This window comes from Heterocephalus glaber, unplaced genomic scaffold, assembly GCF_053883595.1.
Source record: "Heterocephalus glaber isolate CG9 unplaced genomic scaffold, H.glaber_assembly_v1.0 deba00001481, whole genome shotgun sequence".
Taxonomy (NCBI): domain Eukaryota; kingdom Metazoa; phylum Chordata; class Mammalia; order Rodentia; family Bathyergidae; genus Heterocephalus; species Heterocephalus glaber.
In genome coordinates, this window is record NW_028258317.1 from 11,532,467 (window position 1) to 11,554,775 (window position 22,309).

General features: G+C 36.5%; 2 protein-coding genes and 1 pseudogene across 6 annotated transcripts in view; 2 read left to right on the forward strand and 1 right to left on the reverse strand.

Annotated features, from left to right (window-relative positions):
* LOC147825814 (uncharacterized) overlaps nucleotides 1-21,363 on the forward strand; it is a 49,768-nt gene extending 28,405 nt beyond the window's left edge. Inside the window, exon 3 of the mRNA XM_087184248.1 lies at nucleotides 21,126-21,363. Coding sequence (XP_087040374.1) covers nucleotides 21,126-21,156 — 31 coding nt within the window. The 3' untranslated portion in view covers nucleotides 21,157-21,363. The remainder of the gene's footprint in view (nucleotides 1-21,125) is intronic.
* The window catches only part of Stx17 (syntaxin 17), a 106,194-nt gene that overhangs the window by 69,944 nt on the left and 13,941 nt on the right, over nucleotides 1-22,309 (reverse strand). For all 5 annotated transcript variants that reach the window (XM_087184246.1, XM_087184247.1, XM_087184244.1 and 2 more), the window contains exon 2: nucleotides 16,447-16,629. In XM_087184246.1, coding sequence (XP_087040372.1) covers nucleotides 16,447-16,569 — 123 coding nt within the window. In that variant the 5' untranslated portion in view covers nucleotides 16,570-16,629. The remainder of the gene's footprint in view (nucleotides 1-16,446; nucleotides 16,630-22,309) is intronic.
* LOC106007795 (non-selective voltage-gated ion channel VDAC1 pseudogene) lies at nucleotides 8,002-8,540 on the forward strand (annotated as a pseudogene).

Genomic DNA, 22,309 nt, shown 5'->3' on the forward strand with positions numbered 1-22,309 from the left:
ACTTTCTGTCTAGATGATCTGTCTATTTGTGATAGTGGGGTATTGAGGTCCCCCACTACAATTGTGTTAGTGTTTATTTGGTTTTTCATGTCTATTAATATTTGTTTTGTATAGTTGGGGGCATTCGTATTTGGTGCACATATATTTAGGATTGTCATCTCTTCCTCTTGGATTGCTCCCTTCAAAAGGATGTAGTGACCATCTTTGTCTCTCTTCACTACTTTTGGTTTGAAATCTACTTTGTCTGCAAATAAGATTGCTCTCCTTGCTTTCTTCTGGGTTCCTGTGGTGTGGAGAACTGTTTTCCATCCTTTTACTTTCAGTCTATGAGTTTCTTTTTGTGTTAGGTGTGTTTCTTGAATACAGCATATTGTTGCATTTACCTTTTTAATCCATTCTGCCAGTCTATTTGTTTTGATTGGTGAATTGAGGCCATTAACATTGAGGGTTATAATTGATAGATATTGATCTATCCTTGTCATGATGTTTTACTTTTGTTGGCTCGTTTATTTCTTATTTTTCCCCCTTTCCCTTTAGTGTCTTACCTTGCCTGGTGGCTTCTGTTGGGCCTCATGGAGTTGTGGCCTTCATTGCTTTTTTCTAGGATATTGTTTAGAATTGCTTGTAGTGCTGGTTTGGTGTTCATGAAATTTCTCAGGTGTTTTGTCATGGAAGTATCTAATTTCCCCATCGCTTTTGAAAGAGAATTTTGCAGGATACAACAGTCTAGGTTGGAAGTTATTTTCTTTTAGGGCTTGAAATACTTCACTCCAGGCTCTCCTTAATTTGAGGGTTTGTGTTGAGAAGTCTGCTGTGATTCTGATGGGCTTTCCTTTGTAGGTGATTCGTTTCTTTTCTCTAACTGCTTGCAGGATTTTGTTGGGTTTCTGGGATCTTGACTATTATATGTCTAGATGTAGTTTTTTTTTATCATGGCTAGTTGGAGTTCTATATGCCTCACTTATCTGTATGTCCAATTCTCTACCTCTGTCTGGGAAGTTTTCCACTATTACTTCTGTGAACATTTTTTTAATGTCAATTGTGCTTTCTACTGTTTTTTCATGGACTCCTATCAGTCTTATGTTATTCTTCTTTGCATCGTCCAGCAGCTGTTGGACTGATTTGTCGTCCCTTTCTATTTTTAAGAAATCTCTATTTTCATGGTCTCTAACCGTGATCCTGTCTTCTATATCTGATATTTTATCTTCAGATTCCCTTAATCTGCTGTGGATACTTTCAATGGAGTTTTTGATCTCCTGAGTATCTGTTTGAATCTGTTTCATGGGTTCCATTTCTTTCTTATGTTGGGCAATCATGGTTTCCATTTCTTTCTTATGCTGGGTATTCATGGCTTCCAGCATGTTTCTGAGCTCATCTATTTTTTTTATCTGTTTCTGTTCTAGATCCTCTAATCATGTCTTTCACTCTGCTCACCATCTCTGTAGATATCTGGCAGATTATTTCTGCTTTGAATTTTTCTAGAGCCTCATTCATCTGTTTTGTTACTTCCTGTGCTATCAGTTCAGGGTATCCAGGTGGTTGGTTATGGGACTTTTCCATCTCATTTCCCCCAGGATTTACCCTTGGTGGGGTGGAAGTCTGAGTTTGTGCCTTGCTTAAATGTCTTCTCATTTTTGTTTTTGGTACTGTCCTTGTTTTAACTCCTGGGTTGGTAGTTTGAAATTGCTTATTGTAGGTATCTTTGTTGCTTGTAATTAGAATGCTTATGGAATGATTGCTTCTCAGAGGCGTCTTCCAGATATAGCTGGTCTTTAAGTTTTGAGTCTCTAATGACTCTAAGGCTATCTCATTTTCCTTATACTAGGAAGGTTCATTGACTAGATCAATAACAACACCTTAGCCCAAGTGACACAATCAGCAACACCATTGTATGAAGTACATCTTCAAAAATGACATTTTGTGGTAGTTATTAATCTATCGCCTTTAGCTGTGTGAATTAAATCAAGATCGAGGACCAACCCAACATATAGTGAATAAACTCTTCAATATAACAACTTTACCCTTTGGGATGGGGAGTTAGTAGGGGCTGGGGAGGGAAGGACAGATGGGAAGAAGGATAGGGTAAGGTTAGCAATGTGACCAGAGGACACAGGTGAGAAGGAAAAAGAGCATAATAGGAAAATAAAGAACTCCAAATGAGGACCAAAACAGGGACAAAAAGAGAAGATGAACAATGTGGGAGAGCAAGAGAGTGAGTGTAAGAGAGAAAGGAAAGAGAAAAGAGAGAAGAAAAGAAAAAAAAGAAGAGAAAAACAAACATTTGCAAAGAGTAGGAAAAAAAATTAAAGATAAGAGAAGCAAAAGAAAAGAGAAAAAACCAAACTAATAATACTAATTTTGGGAATAAAAAGTAACAATGAAGATCAAGGGCCTCTTTCAGAGTATGTCTCTGCTGTCACAATAGACAACGTGGGTAGCAGTGTGCAGATATAAGTCAATGAGTCTCAGCAAGCTAGTCACAGACCTGTGAGATTCAGGCAGATTTCTGGCTGCAAGTCCCAAGTTGAGCTCCCTGTCCTCCTGTAGGGTTGAACTCTGCAGAGTTGCATTGCAGGTACCAGCTGCCCTTCCCCTGAAGATAGTCCCGGTCCTGATGGGAAGTGAAGATGACTCCAACTTATGCAGTACAGTGGTCTGGTGGTCCGGTGTCCTCTGCATCTTTGTAGTGTGGAACTAAGTGGCCACACAGAGAAGAGGCCAGAGGAGGGGGAGGTGGGTGTCCAGTGGATTGCTGCCAGGCGCGGGCCAATTCCGCATGTTCCGCATGACTCACAACCTTGGTACCAAACTTTATAAATCTTAAGATAGTTAACTCTATGCTATTACTGTTCAATACTTTTCTATCGTTAGTGGAGGTTTAGTGAACACATTTAGCAAGTATTTACTGTATGTCATTATTTGGTTTGTCTTAGTGCTTACACTGTGATTGCAGATCTCTTTCATATAGTTTAGGGTTGTACATTATTAGTTCTTAGGGTATGTCAATATCCAGTTTGTTTTTGACACTATTATTGTTGCTGATTTTGTTGCTATTGCCAGGTTGGCACAGTTTTTGGTATTTACTGATATCCTATGTATACCAATATCTGAACTGCTTTTATTTCATTAAAAAATACTGTGATTCATTCCCAGAGAATTAGGTGCTAGGCCAATTACACCACATACTCCCCTCCCAAACTGAGGGAAGTGGTTGGATCTTGGGATAGAGAAAAAGTCCTAGGTTAACCACACCCAGGTGCATCACTGAAAAGTATACATGTAAGAGGACTCCATAACAGCAACAAAGTCTATCCACTACAATAGACCCTTAATCCTTAGTACACATACACACACCCACACCCACACACATATAAAAATAAAAAATAAAACTGAAACATAAGAAGACAAGGGAACAAAACAGCTTCCAAAACTCTCAACTCCCCCAAAGCTGATCCCTGGAGCATCAAGGGGGATAAAATTAAAATCCACATAGCTGAATTACTTGAAATCATAAAATAGAACAGAAAAACATATATAAAAAGGTGCTCAGCATGCTCAAAGAAGATAAAGTAAGTCCCTGACTTACAAACAAGTTCCATTCCAAAGAACGTTTGTAAATTGGATTTGTTTCTAAGTCCAGTAAAGTGAGCCTTATACTAAACCTTTGAAAATACACAATGTAAAGCATAAAAAAATTCACATGTTCCAAGATCTTGTCCTTGTTCTTTACAATTGTGCCAATAGCTGAATCCTTCATGTTATAAGAACGAGACATGTCTACCATCATTTTGCCTCGGTCCAATCTGTCAATTCTTTTCACTTTTGTTTCCATGTTTACTGCTTTGCACTTCCTAGCAGTCCCCTCCACATCACCACTGCTTTTCCTATTGCTTCTGGACATCCTGGGTTCTGACTGAGCATTGCATTACTGTACACTATTGCACTATTATAATAAGCACATAGCAGCACCACTGTGATGATGTCAAGCAGGCATGTGAGCTACTTCCATAAAATGTTCACATCTATGCCTGCCTGTGATGTGAGGTCTATTCAGATCTGTGAGAGTTTACTACTTGAATGTGTGTAAGTCAGGGAGTTGCTGTATAACAAAACAAATAATGTACTTAATAAAACAAGTTTATATCAGGTTTACAGAAGACACTAATAAAACCTAGCTGTATTTAAAAAAAAAAGATTCAAAACATAAATGACCAGCTCAGCAAAGAGAGTCTATGAAAAGGTACCAAAATAAATCCAGGCAATTAAAAATTCTATTGAAGGGCTGGGGATATAGCTCAGTGGTTCCGCGACCTGCCTCGCAAGTACAAGGTCCCCAGTTCGATCCCCAGTACCAAAACAAAAATTCTATTGAAAGTATTAGCAGTAGATATGACCAGTGTGAGGACAGAGTGTCAGAACTATAAGATAGGGCTGATATCAATGACCAATTACTTAGAGATATCTTAAAAGCAACAAAAGAACATGAAAAATGGATCCAACAGCTGCAAGATGACCCAAAGACTAATTTAACATTAATTGGAATTAGTGAAAAATCAGAAGACAGCACAAATGGTATAAAAAACCTGTTTACGAAATAATATCAGAAAACTTTCCAAATGAGGAAAGAATTTAGCATACAGAGAAGCGAAACATATAGAACCCCAAATAACCATGACAAAAGAACCTCTTGACAACATATAATAGGCAAAATTCCAGAAGTCCAACACAAGGACAGAATATTAAAAGCTACTAGAAAAAAATCAGTGAATCACTTATAAAGGTAAACCCATTAGAACTACAGCAGACTTCTCTAAACAAACCTTAAAGTCCAGAAGAGCCTGTAGTGAAGTGTTTCAAGTCCTAAAAAAACCCAACTAACTCAGGCTGATATATCCTACAAAACCATCTCTCAAAATTGATAGAGAAATGAGTTCTTTCCATGACAGAGAACACATTAAGAAAGTCATATATCTTTCATCATGAATTAACCTAAAATCAAAATGGATCAAAGATCTAAATATTAAAACAGAAACAATAAATCTGATGGAAGAGATAATAGGTAGAACACTTGAGGACATAGGAGTAGGCAAAGACCTCATGAACAAAACCCAGCCCTCTTGGGAAATACTACAAAGAATCAACAACTGGAACCTCATCTCATTAAAAAGCTTTTGCACAGCAAGAGAAACCACCAACAGAGTGAAGAGACAACCCACAGCCTGGGAAAAAATTTTTTTAACCAGCTATTCATCAGATAAAGGGCTATAATCTAGAATATATGAAGAACTCAAAAAAATCAGAACCCCCAAATTTAAAGACTCAATTCAAAAATGGGCATGTGAAATAAAAAGACATTTCTCAGATGAAGAAGTAGAAACAGCAAATAAATATATGAAACAATGTTCAACATCACTGGTCATTCACGAAATGCAAGTTAAAACAATGCTGAGATTCCACCTTACTCCAGAAAGAATGGCTACTAATAAGAAATCAACCAATAACAAATGCTGGAGGGGCTATGGTAAAATAGGAACCCTTCTCCACTGTTGGGGGGGTGTAGACTGGTGCAACCACTCTGGAAGTCAGTGTGGAAACTTCTCAAAAAACTAAAACTAAAGGTTCCATTTGACCCAGCTATTCCTCTTCTTGGTATCTTCCCAAAAGAATTAAAAGCATCATACCACAGTGATATAAGCACACCCATATTTAGAGTGGCACAGTTTGTAATAGCTAAAACTTGGAAACAGCCCAAGTGCCCGTCAATCAACAAATGAATAAATAAGATTTCTTTTATACAATGGAGTACTACTCTGCCATAAAGAAGGATGAGCTTCAGACATTTATAGCTAAATGGATGGACCTTGAGACCATACTCTTAAGTGAAATAAATTGGATGTATACATTTAAATACCACATTGTTTCTCTGGTGTGAGAAACTGAAAATGGAAATAAGGACTAAATGTATAATAGACATTAGGAAATGGGAAGTGGGAAGAAAATGTTCAAATGGGAAGGAGAACAAGGGAGGAGGGAGGGAGAAAGGAAGGAAGGGACAAGAAAAAAGTGAAAATAGAAGGAAAAACTGGAAACAAAACTTTTGTACATAGGTAAGGGAGGGGAATGGGATAAAATAAAATTTACTTTTAAAAAGAAAAAAAGAAATTCATGACCACCAAACCAGCACTCTAGAAAATTCTCAAGGATATCCTAGAAAGTGACAATGAAGATAAAATATGAAAACATCTAATAAAATGAATACACCAGACAGGGAGAACAGTTAAGCAGAAGGCAGGGGAAGAGGGATCAGGAAATGCATAACAGGAATAAGTCAATACCTTTCAGTAATAACTCCATGTGAATGTTCTCAATGCCCCAGTCAAAACACAGATTGGCAGAATGGATTAAGAAACAAAATCCAACAGTATGCTGTATACAAGAAATACATTTAATCCAAAAAGAAAAACATAAACTAAAAATCAAAGGATGGAAAATATTCCATGTACCAGGAACCCAAAACATGAAGGAGTAGCTATCCTATTTTTAGACAAAGTAGACTTCAAGCCAAAACTGTTCAGAAGAGGTAAAGAAGGTCACTCTCTACTTATTGGTCAAGGAAATTATTGCACAGGAAGAGATAACAATTATAAACATATATGCACCAAACACTGGTGTACCAAATTCATAAAACAAACACTACTAGACATAAAATATCAGGTAAAGATCAACACATTTATACTGGCACCATCACTAACCCACTGTCACATATAGACATATCAACTAGACAAAAAATAAATCAACAAAGAAATATGACAGCTGAATCAAACCTTTAAACAAGTAGACCTAATAGATATCTGCAGAATCAACAAGGAAATATCATACTTGAACCAAACTTTCAAATAAATGGACTTAATAGATATCTACAGTGTATTCTATAGAATTATGACAGAATACACCTTCTACTCAGGAGCACATGGAATTTTCTCCAAAACAGACCACATACTAACCCATAACACATGCTTAAGTAAATGCAAAGGAACTGAAATTATTCTATATATATTATCAGATCACAGAACAATGAAAGTAGAACTCAATGGCAAAAGAAACTAAAGAAATTATGGATCCAGACGTAGTGTGCATCCCTGTAATCCCAGCACTTGGAAAACTGAGCAGGAGGATCACTGTGAATTTGAGGCCAGCCTGGGCTACATAGTGAGTTCAAGACCAGCCTGAACTACACAGTGAGACCCTGTCTCAAAAAAAACAAAAAACAACAAAAATTGTGGAATTTAAATAATATACCCTTGAATAATCAATGTATCACAGAAGAAATCAAGGAAGAAATTAGACAGTTCCTAGAATCAAAACATGTCAGCACGACATACCAGAACCTATAGGACACAATTAAAGGAAGTGTGTAGCTATAAATGACCACATGAAAAAAACTGAGTCCAAATAAATAACCTAATGATATACCTCAAGGTCCTAGAGAAATAAAAACAGGCTCTGTTCTGCTCCCCCATGGCGTACCCATGCCATAGCTACTGGCCACCACTGGCATCACCACTGAGCAGAAGATGGCTGTGTCTCCCATACACCAATCTAAGTAAATCTGCTAGGGGCATCCTCACCAAGGGCTATGGATTTGGCTTATAAAACTTGATTTGAAAACCAAGTCTGATTCGATCCCCGGTCCAAAAAAGAAAAGAAAAAGAAAGAAAACCAAGTCTGAGAATGGATTGGAATTTACAAGCTCAGGCTCTGCCAACACAGATTACCAAAGTGACAGGCAGTCTGGAAACCAAGTACAGATGAACTGAATATAGCCTGATGTTCACAGAGAAATGGAATACTGACAACACACTAAGCACTGAGATCACTGTGGACTGGCTTGTGCATGTACTGAAGCTGACCTTCAATTAATCCTACTCACCTAACACTAGGAAAATAAATGCTAAAATCATGGCTGGGAACAAGTGGGAGCACATCAACCAGAGCTGAGATATGGACTTTGACACTGTGGGGCCATTGATCCACAGACCCCTGGTGCAGGGTTACAAGGGCTATAACAAGGGCAGATGAATTTTGAGACTGTGAAGTCCTGAATGACCTGGAACAACTTTGCAACTGACTATAAGACTGAGTTCCAGCTTCATATTAATGTGAATGATTTGGTGGCCCAATCACCAGAAGGTGAACAAGAAGTTGGAGACTGCTGTCAATTTTCCCTGGATAGCCTGAAACAGGAATGGTTACTTTGGAATAGCAGCAAGTATCAGATTGACCCCAATACCTGCTGATTGGTTTAGGATATACTCAGACCCTAAAGCCAGAAATCAAACAGACACTGTCAGCTCTGCTGGATGGCAAGAATGTCAACAACAGTGGCCACAAACTTGGTCTAGGACTGGAATTTCAAGCAGAAATGAATATTGTAAAATGGTTAATTTTATACTATTTTGCAGCTACCTTCAGAATTTAGTGTATTTTAATGTTGTATGTCTGTGACGTAAGAACTGCCAGAAATCGTGTTAGAAGTCCAGGTTAAAGATGATTCCACTTTAAGGTGTTACTAATTCAGAAGTACAGAAGAGACATGATTTTAAAGGTCTTTTCAGCTGTAGACTTGGGGGGGAACTTGGTCCCTCTAGACATCCCAGGTTCATTAAAAAAAGAAAAATTAGATATGGCTGCAAATGGAAGCTGACAATGTACAGGCACTTTGTAAATCTGCATTTAGCAAATGAATTGACTTCCTGATAATTGAACCTTGGTTTCCTAACCATAACTGATGAAAAGCTCATTCCTTGATGGCATATACAAACTCATCTGAAAGGGATTTTTTTAGACTGATCTTCATGACCTATTCCCAATGTAGGCCCTCATCACCTCTTTCACACCAAAAGTAGTTCACAGGGTATGGTATGTTTTATTTATGCCACTTTGGGGTAGGCAGGGTAGATGTAATGAAACCAAGCATTCAGGTCTTAATTCCTTTTCATGCTGTAGTTATTTTGCCCTTGCACCAGTGTATGATCAGCTACAAGTTGGGAAGTCTGTGTGACTATAATTACATGGTGATAACACTAGGAATCTAAATTGGGCTGTTGTATTCTCACCACTCAGTTTATAGTTTAGCAGTTTAATGTATACATTTTAGAGTCTTCCATTTGTGCAGAACTAGATCTTTGTCTTCAAATGCTGTAATTAACATCTCTTAAGATAAAATTTGAATAAAATATTGAAACGTCCATTATAACAGCCACATGCACACAAAAATAAAAAAAGAACAATCCAAATCCAAAGCTAATACAAGAAAGGAAATTATAAAGATCAGAGCAGAAATCAATGAAATTGAGACCAAAAAAATACAATCAATAAAACAAAGCGTAAGAGTTTGAAAGAACAAACAAAATAATCCTTATCCAATCTTCCCAAAAGAAGGAGAAAAAAGACTTAAATCAGTGAAATTAGAAATGAAAAAGGTGAAATTGAAATGGACATCACTGAAATCCAGAAGATCATTAGTACTTTGAAACCCTGTGGTCTAATAAATTGGAAAAATTAGAAGAAATGGTTAGATTTCTAGCTATTGATGAATTACCAAAACTGAATCAAGAAAATATAAAAACACCAAATATTCCAGTAACAGGCAATGTAGCTGAAGCAATAATAAAAAAAATCTACCAAATAAGAAAGCAATAGATTTCCACTGAATTCTATTCTATAAGAACTTTGGGCAATATCTAATGCCAATACGTCTCAAACTCTTTAATGAAATTGAAAGGGAAGGGATACTCCCAAAGTCATTCCTGGAAGCTAGCATTATTCTTATTCCAAAACCAGAAAGGGGCCCAACCGAAAAAGAGAACTACAAGCCAAGCTCTTTAATGAACATAAATGCAAACATCCTCAAAAAAATATTGGCAAACATAATGCAACAAATCATCAAAAAGATCATACAACATCACAAAATAGGATTCATCCCAGGGATGAAGGGATGATTCAACATATGCAAATCAATAAATGTAATACATCACATAAACAGAAGCAAGGACAAAAATCACATGATCATAATAGATGCAGAAAAAGTCTTTGATAAAATCCAAAATCCATTAATGATTTAAAAAAAAAATCCTGAAGAAAATAGGCATAGATGGATCTTATCTCACCCTGATGACAGCCACTTGTGATAAAACTACTGCCAACATGATATTAAATGGAGAAAAAATGAAAAATTTCCCTCTAAGATCAAGAACAAGGCAAGAAGTTCCACTATCACCGCACCTGTACAATATAGTACCAAAACATTAGCCATAGTGATCAGACAAGAGAAAGAAATAAAAGGGACAGGTATAGGAAAAGAAAAAATCAAATTATCATTATTTGCAGATGACATGATCCTTTACATAAAAGAGGCAAAATATTCCACCAAAACATTCCCAGAATTAATAATCAAATTCAGTAGTGTAGTAGCATGCAAATCAATACACACAAACCAATAGCATTACTATACGCCAATATAACTCACAGAGAAAGAAATTAGGGAAACAATACTAACCTAGGAGATTAAGGCGTGGCAAAACTGGCGGAGGAGGCCTGACCTGTTAATTACAAAATGCCAGAACACATGCACAGAACAGCTCCCAAAGCCCTGCATATGGATTTCTCTAGAGAACTTGTGCAGGTTTGTTTTTTTTTTTCTTTTTTTTGGTGCCGGGGATCAAACTTGGGTCCTTGCTCTTGCGAAGCAGGCAGCGGAACCACTGAGCTAAATCCCCGGCCCTGTGCAGGTTTTCAGTAAGATAGCCTAGACCTGAGATGAGCTGAGATGTGGGATGCCAGCAGCTCCTCTCAGGAACTGTATGCAGAAGTGAGATGTGGGGAGTATAAAAGGACACAGATGCCAAGGAGCGGGCCATCATGGCTTTCCTCACAATTGTCCGCCCTTTATTCTCCAGGGTGTAACTTTATCTTGCTTTTTCCTCTTTTTCTCAGCCCAAGCTCGTTCTGCAGAGCCACTTTCTCTCACTTTTCACTTTTACTTTTTCAAATAAACTTTGCCAGTGCTTTATGCTTGTTTTATTCAATTCTTTGTTCAAGATGAGAAGAACCTGGAATCCAACTCCAGAAGGAGAGGTCAGCAACTCAAAACCCGGTAACATTTGATTGATTGGTGAGCCACTTTTAGAAGGAGCTAGCTGATACCATTCACAATAGCATCAAGAAAAATGAAATATTTAGGAATTAATCTAACCAAGGAAGTGAAAGACCTCTACAATGTTTTCCCCCAGCCTGAAACTTTTTTTTTTTTTTTGGTACCAGGGATTGAACTCGAGTCCTTGTGCTTGCAAGGCAGATGGTGAAACCACTGAGCTAAATCCCCAGCCCCAAGACCTCTACAATGAAAATAAGTTTTCTGGAAAATGAAGATTAAAGAGGACATCAGAAAATGGAAGATATCTGCTGTTCCTGTATAGGCAGAACCAATACACCGTCAAAATGTCCATACTTCAAAAACTGATATAAAGATTTAATGCAACTGCAAGCAAAACACCAATAGCATTTCACACAGATCTAGGGGAAAAAAAATCTTAAAATTGGGCCGGGGATTTAGTTCAGTGGTTTCCCCGCCTGCTGCACAAGTGCAAGGACCTGAGTTCAGTCCCTGGTACCAAAAAAAAATCTTAAAATTCATATAGAACTAGAAGAGACCCAGAATAGCAAAAGCTATCCTGAGCAACAAGAGCAAAGGAGGAGGCATTAAAATTCCTGACTTCAAGTTAAAAAGCTACAGTGATTAAAAACAGCATGGTACTGACATAAAAACAGACATGCAAATCAATGGAACAGAATAGAGGATGCAGAAACAACCCGAGGCACAGCTCTCTGATCCTTGACAAAGGGGCCAAAACTGTATGCTGGAAGAAAAAGAGCCTCTTTATATAATGGCACTGGCAAAATTGGCTATCCACATCCAGAAGATTGAATCTAGAACCATATCTCTCTTCATGCTCTAAGCAAAAATCAAAATAAATCTAAGATCTAAATTTTAAATCAAAAACAATCTGCGAGAAGATAAAATAGTTAAAACTCTTGATGACATGAGCATAGGTGAGATTTTTCTGAACAGAACTCCAGTTGCCCAACAAATAACATCAAAATCAATAAATAGAATCATACCAAATTTAAAAGTTTCTGCACAGGAAACAGAATAAAGAGACAAACTACAGAATGGGAAAAAAAATTTTGCCACCAATTCCTCAGACAAAAGACTAATATGTAGAATATATAAAGAGCTAAAAAAAATTAGATCCCCCAAATAAAAGACCCAATCAAAAAATGGGCAATTGAAATGAACAGACACTTTGCAGAATATTTAGAACAAATGGCTAATAAATACATGAAAAAATATTCAAAATCTCTGGCTATTAGAGAAATGCAAATTAAAACAACATTGAGATACCTACTCCAGAAAGAATGGCTATCATCAAGAAATCAAATACTATAATAACAAATGCTGGGTGAGCTGCAGGGAAAAGGAACTCTTTTACATTGCTTGGTCAGTATGTATACAATCATTATGGAAATCAGTATGGAGATTCCTCAGAAAACTAAAACTAGAAATTCCATTTGACCCAGGTAATCCCCTTCTAGGTTTTTAGGTTTTTTTAGATCTTTTGCAAAGGGGAAAGAGACCGAGAACAGAGAGGAGAGAGGGAAGGGAAAGGGATAAAAAAGAATTAAGATGTGTTATGTACATGTACCAACTCCCCACAAGGAACGTAATCATTATGTACTGAAAACATACACTAATAAAAAAATTAAACTTTTTATAAAAATTGTAAAAAAGGAAAAAAAATTCTGGAACCTGGCAAGAATAAGCATGTTACACTTAACTCAGCAGATGACATAAGGCTGAAACTTAAGCCTGAAAAAGCGTGGATGATAGGTGAGATAGCCATTAAGAAGCAGGACACAGGTATTTCTCTATTCCAGAAACATTAAGCAACCAGGTAACCAGTGGAAGTGTGTTGTGGGGCAAAAAGCAGGATTGGGTGAGAATATAGGGAACAGCTAATCTGCCAGATGACCTCTGCTCTTGCCCAAGCAACTGTCCTGCCCCCATTAAAACAGAAGACAGCACTCTAGCTTATAGAGAGGCCAAAGTGGAGAAGCTGCAGGTCCAAGACTCTAAGCACAAGGGCAGGGAGGAGATACTGTATCACAACCAGGAAGATTAGACCTGGTAAAGGAATCTCTGAATGGCAGTGAGCCAGCTTTCTTCCTTGCCTACCTTCCATCCCCTAGTTCAGAGGAGTGGTCACAAAATTTACATTACAACCATCCTTCTGATCTCCTCACCCCCATCCTGCCACAACCATCACCTCTGATCACACAGCCCACCCCAACAGCTAGGAAACTGAAGGACTACTCTGCTGAGTGCTAAGTCTAAGTCGGGATGATGAATAGCTACAGGTACTGACATCTGGTGGATCCCCATGAAATAGATCTTCACCTGTCCACCCCTCAAGGCAACAAGGTCCCTGCTACTCTCCTACACACAAACACATTTGTACCTACATCTTCTAATCAGCACTCTTAAATGTCAGCCAGCCAAGAAATGCTTATAGTAATGTATGCTGATGCAGAAGAAAAGGAAGAGAGAAGAGGATCAGGAAAAACAAAGACAAGAAAGTAGAAAACTTTTTAAAAATGTAATACCACAGAGACATGATATGATACTTCTTCCATAAGGGAGCAGTAGTATTCTTTTTTAAAAAAGAGAATATTTATGGGTGCATTGAGAGAAAAAAGAACACAGTTAGAAAATGTATAATTCTGGGTATGTCATCTAAGGGGTATGCCGTCTAAGGGGATAGCTGGTGCTAGAGTAGAGATGGAAACAAGTTTAGGATGGGCGAGCAAGAGAAAAAGAACCTGGATCTTTAGAACTGCTGAGCTGCCATTGCAGCCCTGGCACCCCTCCTGAGAGACTAAAGACAGAAGTAAAACAACTGAAAAAGAAACTCTACCTTATTTAATGCATAATTTTCAAGTTTTTTCCTACTTGCATCTTAACTATATACTACTACTAATATATATATAATATACATGATGTAATATTGCATATGTGCTACACAGTAAGTTTTCCTCCAAATCCCTACTATATGAAACAAAAACAAGTATGTTCTAAGCTTATTATCTTGTTGTTTCTATTAACTATGCTTAAGTCTATCTTACACTAGCCAAGAAAGCTGAGTGCTAACAGTTCAAATTTGAGGATTACATATTAATAAATTTTATCATGTGTAATAAAATGCAATGCTGAAGGACCTATGGAATACAACCCCAGGTGTCCACAGCACACTACTCTCATTGTTTTCAGATGTTGCAGAATCACTCCACTGAAGGCTTACCTTCAATTTCCCTTCAGTCTGAAACTTTTTTCTTTTAAATTCATATTGGATGACTGATGGCCAGCATAATAAATATTTTATCTTTCTACACCTTTTCCCTAAGAAGAATATGCCTTTTTGACAGTGAAGCACTGTCAGACACCTGGAGTCCAAACTTCGTTCTGAACTCTTTTGTCCAGAGTAAGCACCACAGCTTCTAAATGTTTTTACATTGCTATAACATATCTATTAAAATATGCTATTCAATTTTATCTAGATCAAAATTTACTTTCATAAATATACTAGAAATCCTATAGACAGCGGAATAATTGAGAAGAGGAAATAAAACCAATCATTATGAGTTTAACTGTTTGGCTTAACACTATTACCTACATTGTAAACTATATTTATTCTGATAATGTCTAAAAATTTCACAATAAGTAAAAATTTCACAAAATGCTAAAAGAAAAATATTCAGCAGAGGCAGTTGATGTAATTAATTCTTATATAATTTTCTTATGACATCTGGCACAACTAAACAAATCAGTAATTGAACCATTTATCCCTACTCCCTTTCTCAGAGTTCTAGCTTTCTCATTGATGACTGATTGGGTTGTATGTGTAGCTACGATGTGAGGGTAATGATAGCAGGTATTTTTGTATGGAAAAAAAAAGAAAAAGAAAAAAGTCTAAGACACGCTAAGCCTCAAAGGTTAAGCAGAACAATAAAGAAATGGGCTTAGTCATCCACCTGTTTCTACCTTTCCACATCAATTTACTATATCTACTCAACTCGCATCATCTGCACAACCAAGCACTTCAGTATAGCTTGACTCTGAAACATAATTGATCAAACTTCTCACCTGGAAAGGATCAATCAAAAGTAAACAATTCTATTTATTTATTGTTATAACACTAAGAAAACCAGCCCTTCTAATTAACCAAAATGTGGAACCCTTTAATTTGTTTCCATTCATGACAAGAATAACCAGTTTACTAGACAACGCCTCCATCCTTAAAAATCACAGCATCACTTATTGCTAATGAATAAAAAAGAAATTAAGGGATGATAAAATACTAATCCTGAAGTTTAGAAACACCTTCATATTTGCACTAAAATTTTCATCTTAGAATTCTTGGCACTTAAGTTCTATATTTTAAAAAAAATTTTTAAAGGTCTTAAATGTAAATAAAATAGATAGTATCTATGGTAGAAAAAGCTACTACTTTTCTTGTATAAGCTACTGAGCTGAAGATGATGAATAGCATTTATACTGAAAGGCTTTATAATCACATCCTCTAGCCCAACCTTCAGAAAAACAATTTGTCTAGAGGGACACAGCTTAAAATTTACACTGGGAGAGGTCCTTTTCAAGGAACAAGGATCACTGACCTATGCAACAACAAATAAGACAACCTGCCAAATCAATGCTCAGTACTCAGTAAACTTGCTACTGCCATAAATGTCACAACTACTCCACCAGAGCCTGGCCAGTATAGGTTCTATGAAACTTCCACCACAGACCCTTAGACTAGTTTGTCTTCCCTCTGCCTATTTTGTTAACTGCCTAGGCAGTATTTCTCAATTTTGGGTTTTCCTCTAAGAGAAGTAGTGAAGTAAGGAAATTTGCTCACATCACACAATAACTTATTCTAGTATGAGTGTACCTGAAGAGGATTAAGAGTTACTGACGGTACACACTCAAGGTTTAAAAAAGTGCTAAAGGGTAGAGTAAATAAAGTTACAGCAGGTCTGTTATCCAAAGTTTCTCACCTTCACATTATGGTGCACTATTTTAACTATGAAATAAAACCTCAACATGTACAATTAAAAAGGTATAGACTTGATCCTTACATCTCTTCCTAAAAAAGGAATATATGAGAGTTAGATCTGTGGATTCAAAATATCAACTTTTAAAATAAGTAATATTGCTAAATCAACAGGAGTTAAAACAAAATCTCTTGTCTAATCTCAATTTAGCTGAAATGTATAACAAATATAAATCACATTATATAACTGTTTATTGCAGTAGAAAATGAAAAAGCTCACCTTCTCAATATTTATCTGGTGCTTTCGTAACCTTTCCAGATCTGTTGGGATTACTATCTTAGTGAATTTCTGAATAGCTGGTTCAAGACGGCGTAATTTCACTTTTTCTTCATTTTCAAACATCCTAAAAAGTATTTTGTCACTTCCACTTCCAGCAACTGTCTTCTCCACCCATACAAAAACCTAAAAAGAAAATACTTCTTTAACAATGTTTTAAGCTCTTGTTGCTTTTGCTGTCTTCCACAGCCATGAACTGTTGCCCCTCTGCCACCCTGCCTTGGAGCTAGCTGATCATGGACTGAAACCTCTACCAATTGATGTCCTTCCTTCAACCTAGCTTCACTCGGAGCCGGTCCCAGCACCTGGAAGGAAGCTCCCCACACCGCCATCCCAAGCTCCTAGGGCAGAGAAGCTGAGCCACACCAGTGCCAGAAGCACTCCCCCCACCCCGCACCCCCGTGGAAATGAGAAGACATGTAAACAAGCCTCAAAAACAGACTTCCGGATCACCTACAGCAACCCCAAAGGGAAACGAGATGGAACAATCTGATACTCAACCACCTGGACTCTCTGAACTGGCAACAAAAGAGGATCTGGGGAAAATGAAATCAGAAATAATTACTCAGATAACAGCAAAGATTTTGCTCATGGTGCAAGACATGATTAATAAATCTAGAGAGGACACAGATAAAAAAATAGAGGATCTGAGGACCATGATGGAATCCCAACATAGGAAACAAATGGAATCCATAAAACATACAAACAGATTTCCAGGAGATTAAAAACTCCATTGAAAGTCTGCATAGCCAAATGAACCAATGTGAGGATAGAATTTCAGATATAGAAGATAAGATTGCAATTAGTGACCAGGAAAAGAAAAATTGCTTTAAAATTGTAAAGGAACACGAGAAATCAATACAGCAGCTGCTAGATGATGCAAAGAAGAATAACATAAGACTGGAATCAATGAAGAAAGAGGAGAGTGCAGATGACATAAAAAAACTGTTCACAGAAGTGATGGCAGAAAACTTCCCAAGGAGGGGAAAAGAACTTGACATACAGATAAGTGAGGCATATAGGTCTCCAGCAAGCCTTGATCAAAAAAAATCTACACATAAGCATATAGTAGTTAGGATTCCAGAAATCCAACAGAAGAACAAAATTCTACAAGCAGTGAGAGAAAAGAAACAAATCACATACAAAGGAAAGCCCATCAGAATCACAGCAGACTTCTCAATGCAAACCCTCAAGGCAAGAAGAGCTTGGAGTGATGTATTTCAAGCCCTAAAGGAAAACAGCCTCCAACCCAGATTGATGTACCCTGCAAAACTAGCTTTCAAAATTGATGGAGAAGTAAGATACTTTCATGATAAAGAGCACCTCAGGAACTTAATGAATATCAAACCAGCACTCCAAAAAATTTTAGACAATACCCTAGGAAAAGACAATGAGGATCACAACCCCAGGAAACCCAGCAGAAGGAATCCATTGGACGTGACAAATTAAATGCAAAGGGGGAGAATCCAACAAAAAGAAAAAGTCATGACAAGGCTTTTAAAACTTTTGACTTCATCTCCCTAATGAGTGTATAACTCAATCTTGTTATTGTACTGATTAGTATTTTTCTGGTTCTAGAGTTGCACACCTTTCCTTGTGCTATATTCACTATTTATCATCTTCTTATGTCTACTTTTTAATTGGGTTACCTGTTAATGACCTGTAAGAGTTCTTTATATATTCTGGTCATAGGTTATATGCATTGTAAATATGGTCTGTTTAAGGACTACTTTTCATTTTAATGACGTCATGTAAAGTTCTAAATTTTGATGGAATCTCACTTATCAATTTTTTCTTTTATACATCATGTCTTTTGTATCCTAGGTAGTTCTTGCCTACCCTGAATTCATAAACATTTTCCCTTATAATTTCTTGGTTTTATACTTTTAGGCTTTCATATTTAGGTTCATAGATCCCTTCAAGTTATTTTCATGTATGGAAATAAAGGGTTGAAGTTAGTTTTTTATATACGGAAACCAGGTGTTCTAGTGCCATTTGCTGAAAACACTATCTCTTCCTTGGCTCTTGAATTGAGTTTATATTCTATAAAATGCTAATGTTAAATAATCTTTCAAAACTCAGTGGACCATATATGTGTGGTTCTAGTTCTAGATTCTCTGTTTTATTCAAATGATCTATATGTCTTTCCTTACACCAACACTGCCTTGATTACTGGAGCTTTAGAAGTCTTAAAATTAGGTACTTAAATGTCTTCCAACACTGTTTTTGGTTGTGTTTTTTTTTTTAACTTTTCTAGGTCCTTTGTACTCCTACATAACCTTTAAATTTCAATATCCAATTCTTCATTTATACCAAGTATACACAGACCTGAATTTTTATATATACCTTGTGTTTTCTAATCCTGCTAAATTCAAATAGAAGTTCTAGGGGCTCCTAGAGATTTCTTAGTATTTTCTCTGTAGATGATCATTTCATCTACATATAAAGATTTTGCTTCTACCTTGCCAATCCTATCCTAAGTGTGTCATTTTATTGCCAGACTATTTTGGTGGGGCCTAGGTTTCAAAGTTTAATGGACAGATAAAGAGTAAGCATTATCTGCCCTTCTTCCCCACCTTAAGGAGAAAGCATTGTATCTTCTCCATTCATATAAGGCATTCTCACTGGAAGTATGGAGTACAAGTCTTTAATCTGTTGAGAAGGTTCTGTTCTACTTCTAGTCTCCTGATAGCTTTTACCATGAACAGCTGTAGAATTTAGTCCAATACTTTTTCTCCGACTAGTGACAGGATCATATGGCTTTTTCCTTTCCTCTGTTAAAAGGATGACTTTTGGGGGTGGATCTTCCAATGCTGAACCAACACTGCCATCCCTATAACAAAACCACTTTCTACATACTGCCAGATCTGACTTCTAATAGTTTGTTTTGTTAAACAAATTTCTATCTGTGCTCATACTTTTTTCTTCTATTATCTTTATCCAGTTTTAGGACTAGCACAATGTTGAGTTCCTAAAATGAGGGGAGAAGTGTTCCTTCTTTTTTCTGCTTTGTTTGATATAATTTATCATTTAAAATGTATATGAGCCTGCTGTTGTCATATAGGTAGGTTTTCAAGCTGGGAATATACTTTCTTTAATGGGTGCTATTCAAATTTTATACTTCCTCCAGAGTTAGCTTCATTAATTTATCTTCCAAGGTACTTCTTAGAAATTGTCAAATTTATTTCAAAACAGATTTTTGAAATATGCTTTCTATATCTTTTTAAATTCTGTAAAATCTGTGGTAATGTCTCCTAGATCTTGATATTGTCATTTAAAAAATGTATAATTGATATTGTGTAACAGGAAGAAAAGGTCTAAAGGAGCAGGGGAAGTGGGAGGAGTAGGGCAAAGGGAAAAGAAAAAATATGAGAAAAGGAAAAAAATGGAAACAAAGTCTTTGCAAAAAGGGAAGGGTGGAGGGGGTGAAGGGGAAAAAAATAAGAACCAAGATACTCATGTAAAGGTACAAGATCCCAATGATGAATGTGACTATATTTTATACCTAAAATGTACCAATAAACTTAATGGGGGGAAAAAAAAGAATGTTTTAAACTCAGTTTCCATTATTTTTAAAAGTCAACAATTAGTTATATTTATCATTTATTCTACATATTCAACATAATGCTGAACCTGAATGGCTTGTTTTCTTTATGAAACCATGTAATTCAAAATCCTTTTCTCTTTATGAAAGTTATGCATATTATATAGTGTTTAGAAAATATAAATAAATGAAGAGAATAAAAACAACAATGATCTCCTCACCCTTAGGTAACTATTCTACATTTTGATATATATCACTGGGCCTTTTCTACATAAGTATGCATACCTTTTTTAAAATATTAGGAGTATACAGTTGAAGTTTTTATTTCCTCATCTATATTGGACATTGAATAACTTTTTGTTCCTACTCTATCAGCAGTTGAGAGTGTGTGTGTGTGTGTGTGTGTGTGTGTGTTACTGATGAGTAAACCTAAGGCCTTCACATTGAGCTACATCTCCAGCTCTTTGTGTACTTTTTATTCTGAGACAGGTTAAATTGTTCAAGGTGGGCCTGAACTTGGATCCTCCTGCCTCAGCTTTCTAGAGTGCTAGGACCACAGGTGTGAACCAAGGGGGTTTTTACCAATGTTCCAGAAATTCTAAGGCTATGCCTTTGGGCAGAAAGTGAGTAGGCTCCATGACCCAACCCTTGGTTCAACTGGATAAAATTTACTTACATCTATTTTGTAAAGTGCAGCTTATGAGATCTTATGTGAATAATAGGTTCCACTGCTTGGCCAAATTTGAAAATCAGTTATATGCCACACTTTCATGCTACTTCACTAGCCACAATCTCTCCCATACAAAAATGTTTGACCAGGTTAATCCCACTGGATTATGGTGTTTTAGTCCAGGGATCATAGAGATTAAGTGTTCACATATAAGAAAAACAGTCTCCATTGGTATCAAGAGATCCTCAAAGAGATCTATCATCCTTAAAACATTAATAACTACTACTCTACTCTTTCCTATGAGGAAATCTAAGAAAAGAAGATATGTTATGTACATATACCAACTCCCATACTGAATGTAATCATTATGTACTACAAACATGTACTAATAAAAATTTTTAAAACCAGGACATCTGAAAAAGAGAGAGAAATGACATGAAAATAGAAAGAGAAAAAGGATCAAGGGAGGAGGAAAAGAAGAGGTAAGTGGGGGAAATGATCAAACTATGTTTCATTAATGTATGAATATGCCAAGATGAAAACCACTAGTGTGTATAATAATATGCACTAATTTTAAAAAGTCACTACTTTAAATATTCTATTTTTTTCCTTTCACAGTTGAAAATCTTCAAGTGTTGGTTATAAAGACTGCCTGAACTACCTATCCACTAATAACTTGGTTCTTATGTCTGATATAAGCTTACAAGTAAAGAAAAGAAAATTTCCAGGCACCAAAAACAAAGAGGCTAAAACTGCTGCCTTAGTGAATGGAAGTGGAGACAGAACCAATAAGACAGGAAAATTCATAGCTAAGGGACTAGAGATAAGAGTAATCTAAAAAGAAAATCACATAAGTCTATTTTTAAATATCCAGAGATAAAAAGGAAGGAATATACTCTGAAAAGTGAGATACCATTATGAAACAGTAACAGGCCAATCTGAATATAAACCAAGTAAAAATCTATAATTAAAACCTCAAAAGATGGTTTAAACTGTAAACTATACAGCCAAAAAGAAAATTATTGATTGGACAATATCATTCAGAACACAGAGAAATAAAAAGATTTTAAAAAACACTAAAAAGAAGATAAGAGGGCCAGGGATTTAGCTCAGAGGTTCTGCTGCTTGCCTGCAAGCTCAAGGACCCAAGTTGATCCCTGGTACCAAAAAAAAAAAAAGAAGAAGATAAGGGACATAAAAGGATAAAATAAAATGAACAACAAATAGGAAAGAGTAAAGAAAATGGTGAAAAGAAATTACTCAGAGACTATGCTAAGAATTAAAACATTTTTAAAAATCTCAAACTGAAAGAGCACATATGCCCCAAGCATAAATAAAAAATAAAATGCCTAAAAACATGAAAAGAAAATTACAGAACATCAAGGACAAAGGAAAAACCTTACCAAGTAAACCAGAGGGCTAGGGATGTAGCTCAGTGGCTCCTGGCCTGCCTGCCAAGGGCACCAAAACAAAACCAAACCAAAAAAGAAAGCAAGCCAGAGATAAAAGACAGATAAATGAGCTAGGTGTGGAGTTGTACATCTATAATCCCAGCACTTTGGGAAGCTGAGACAGGAGAATCATAAGGCAAT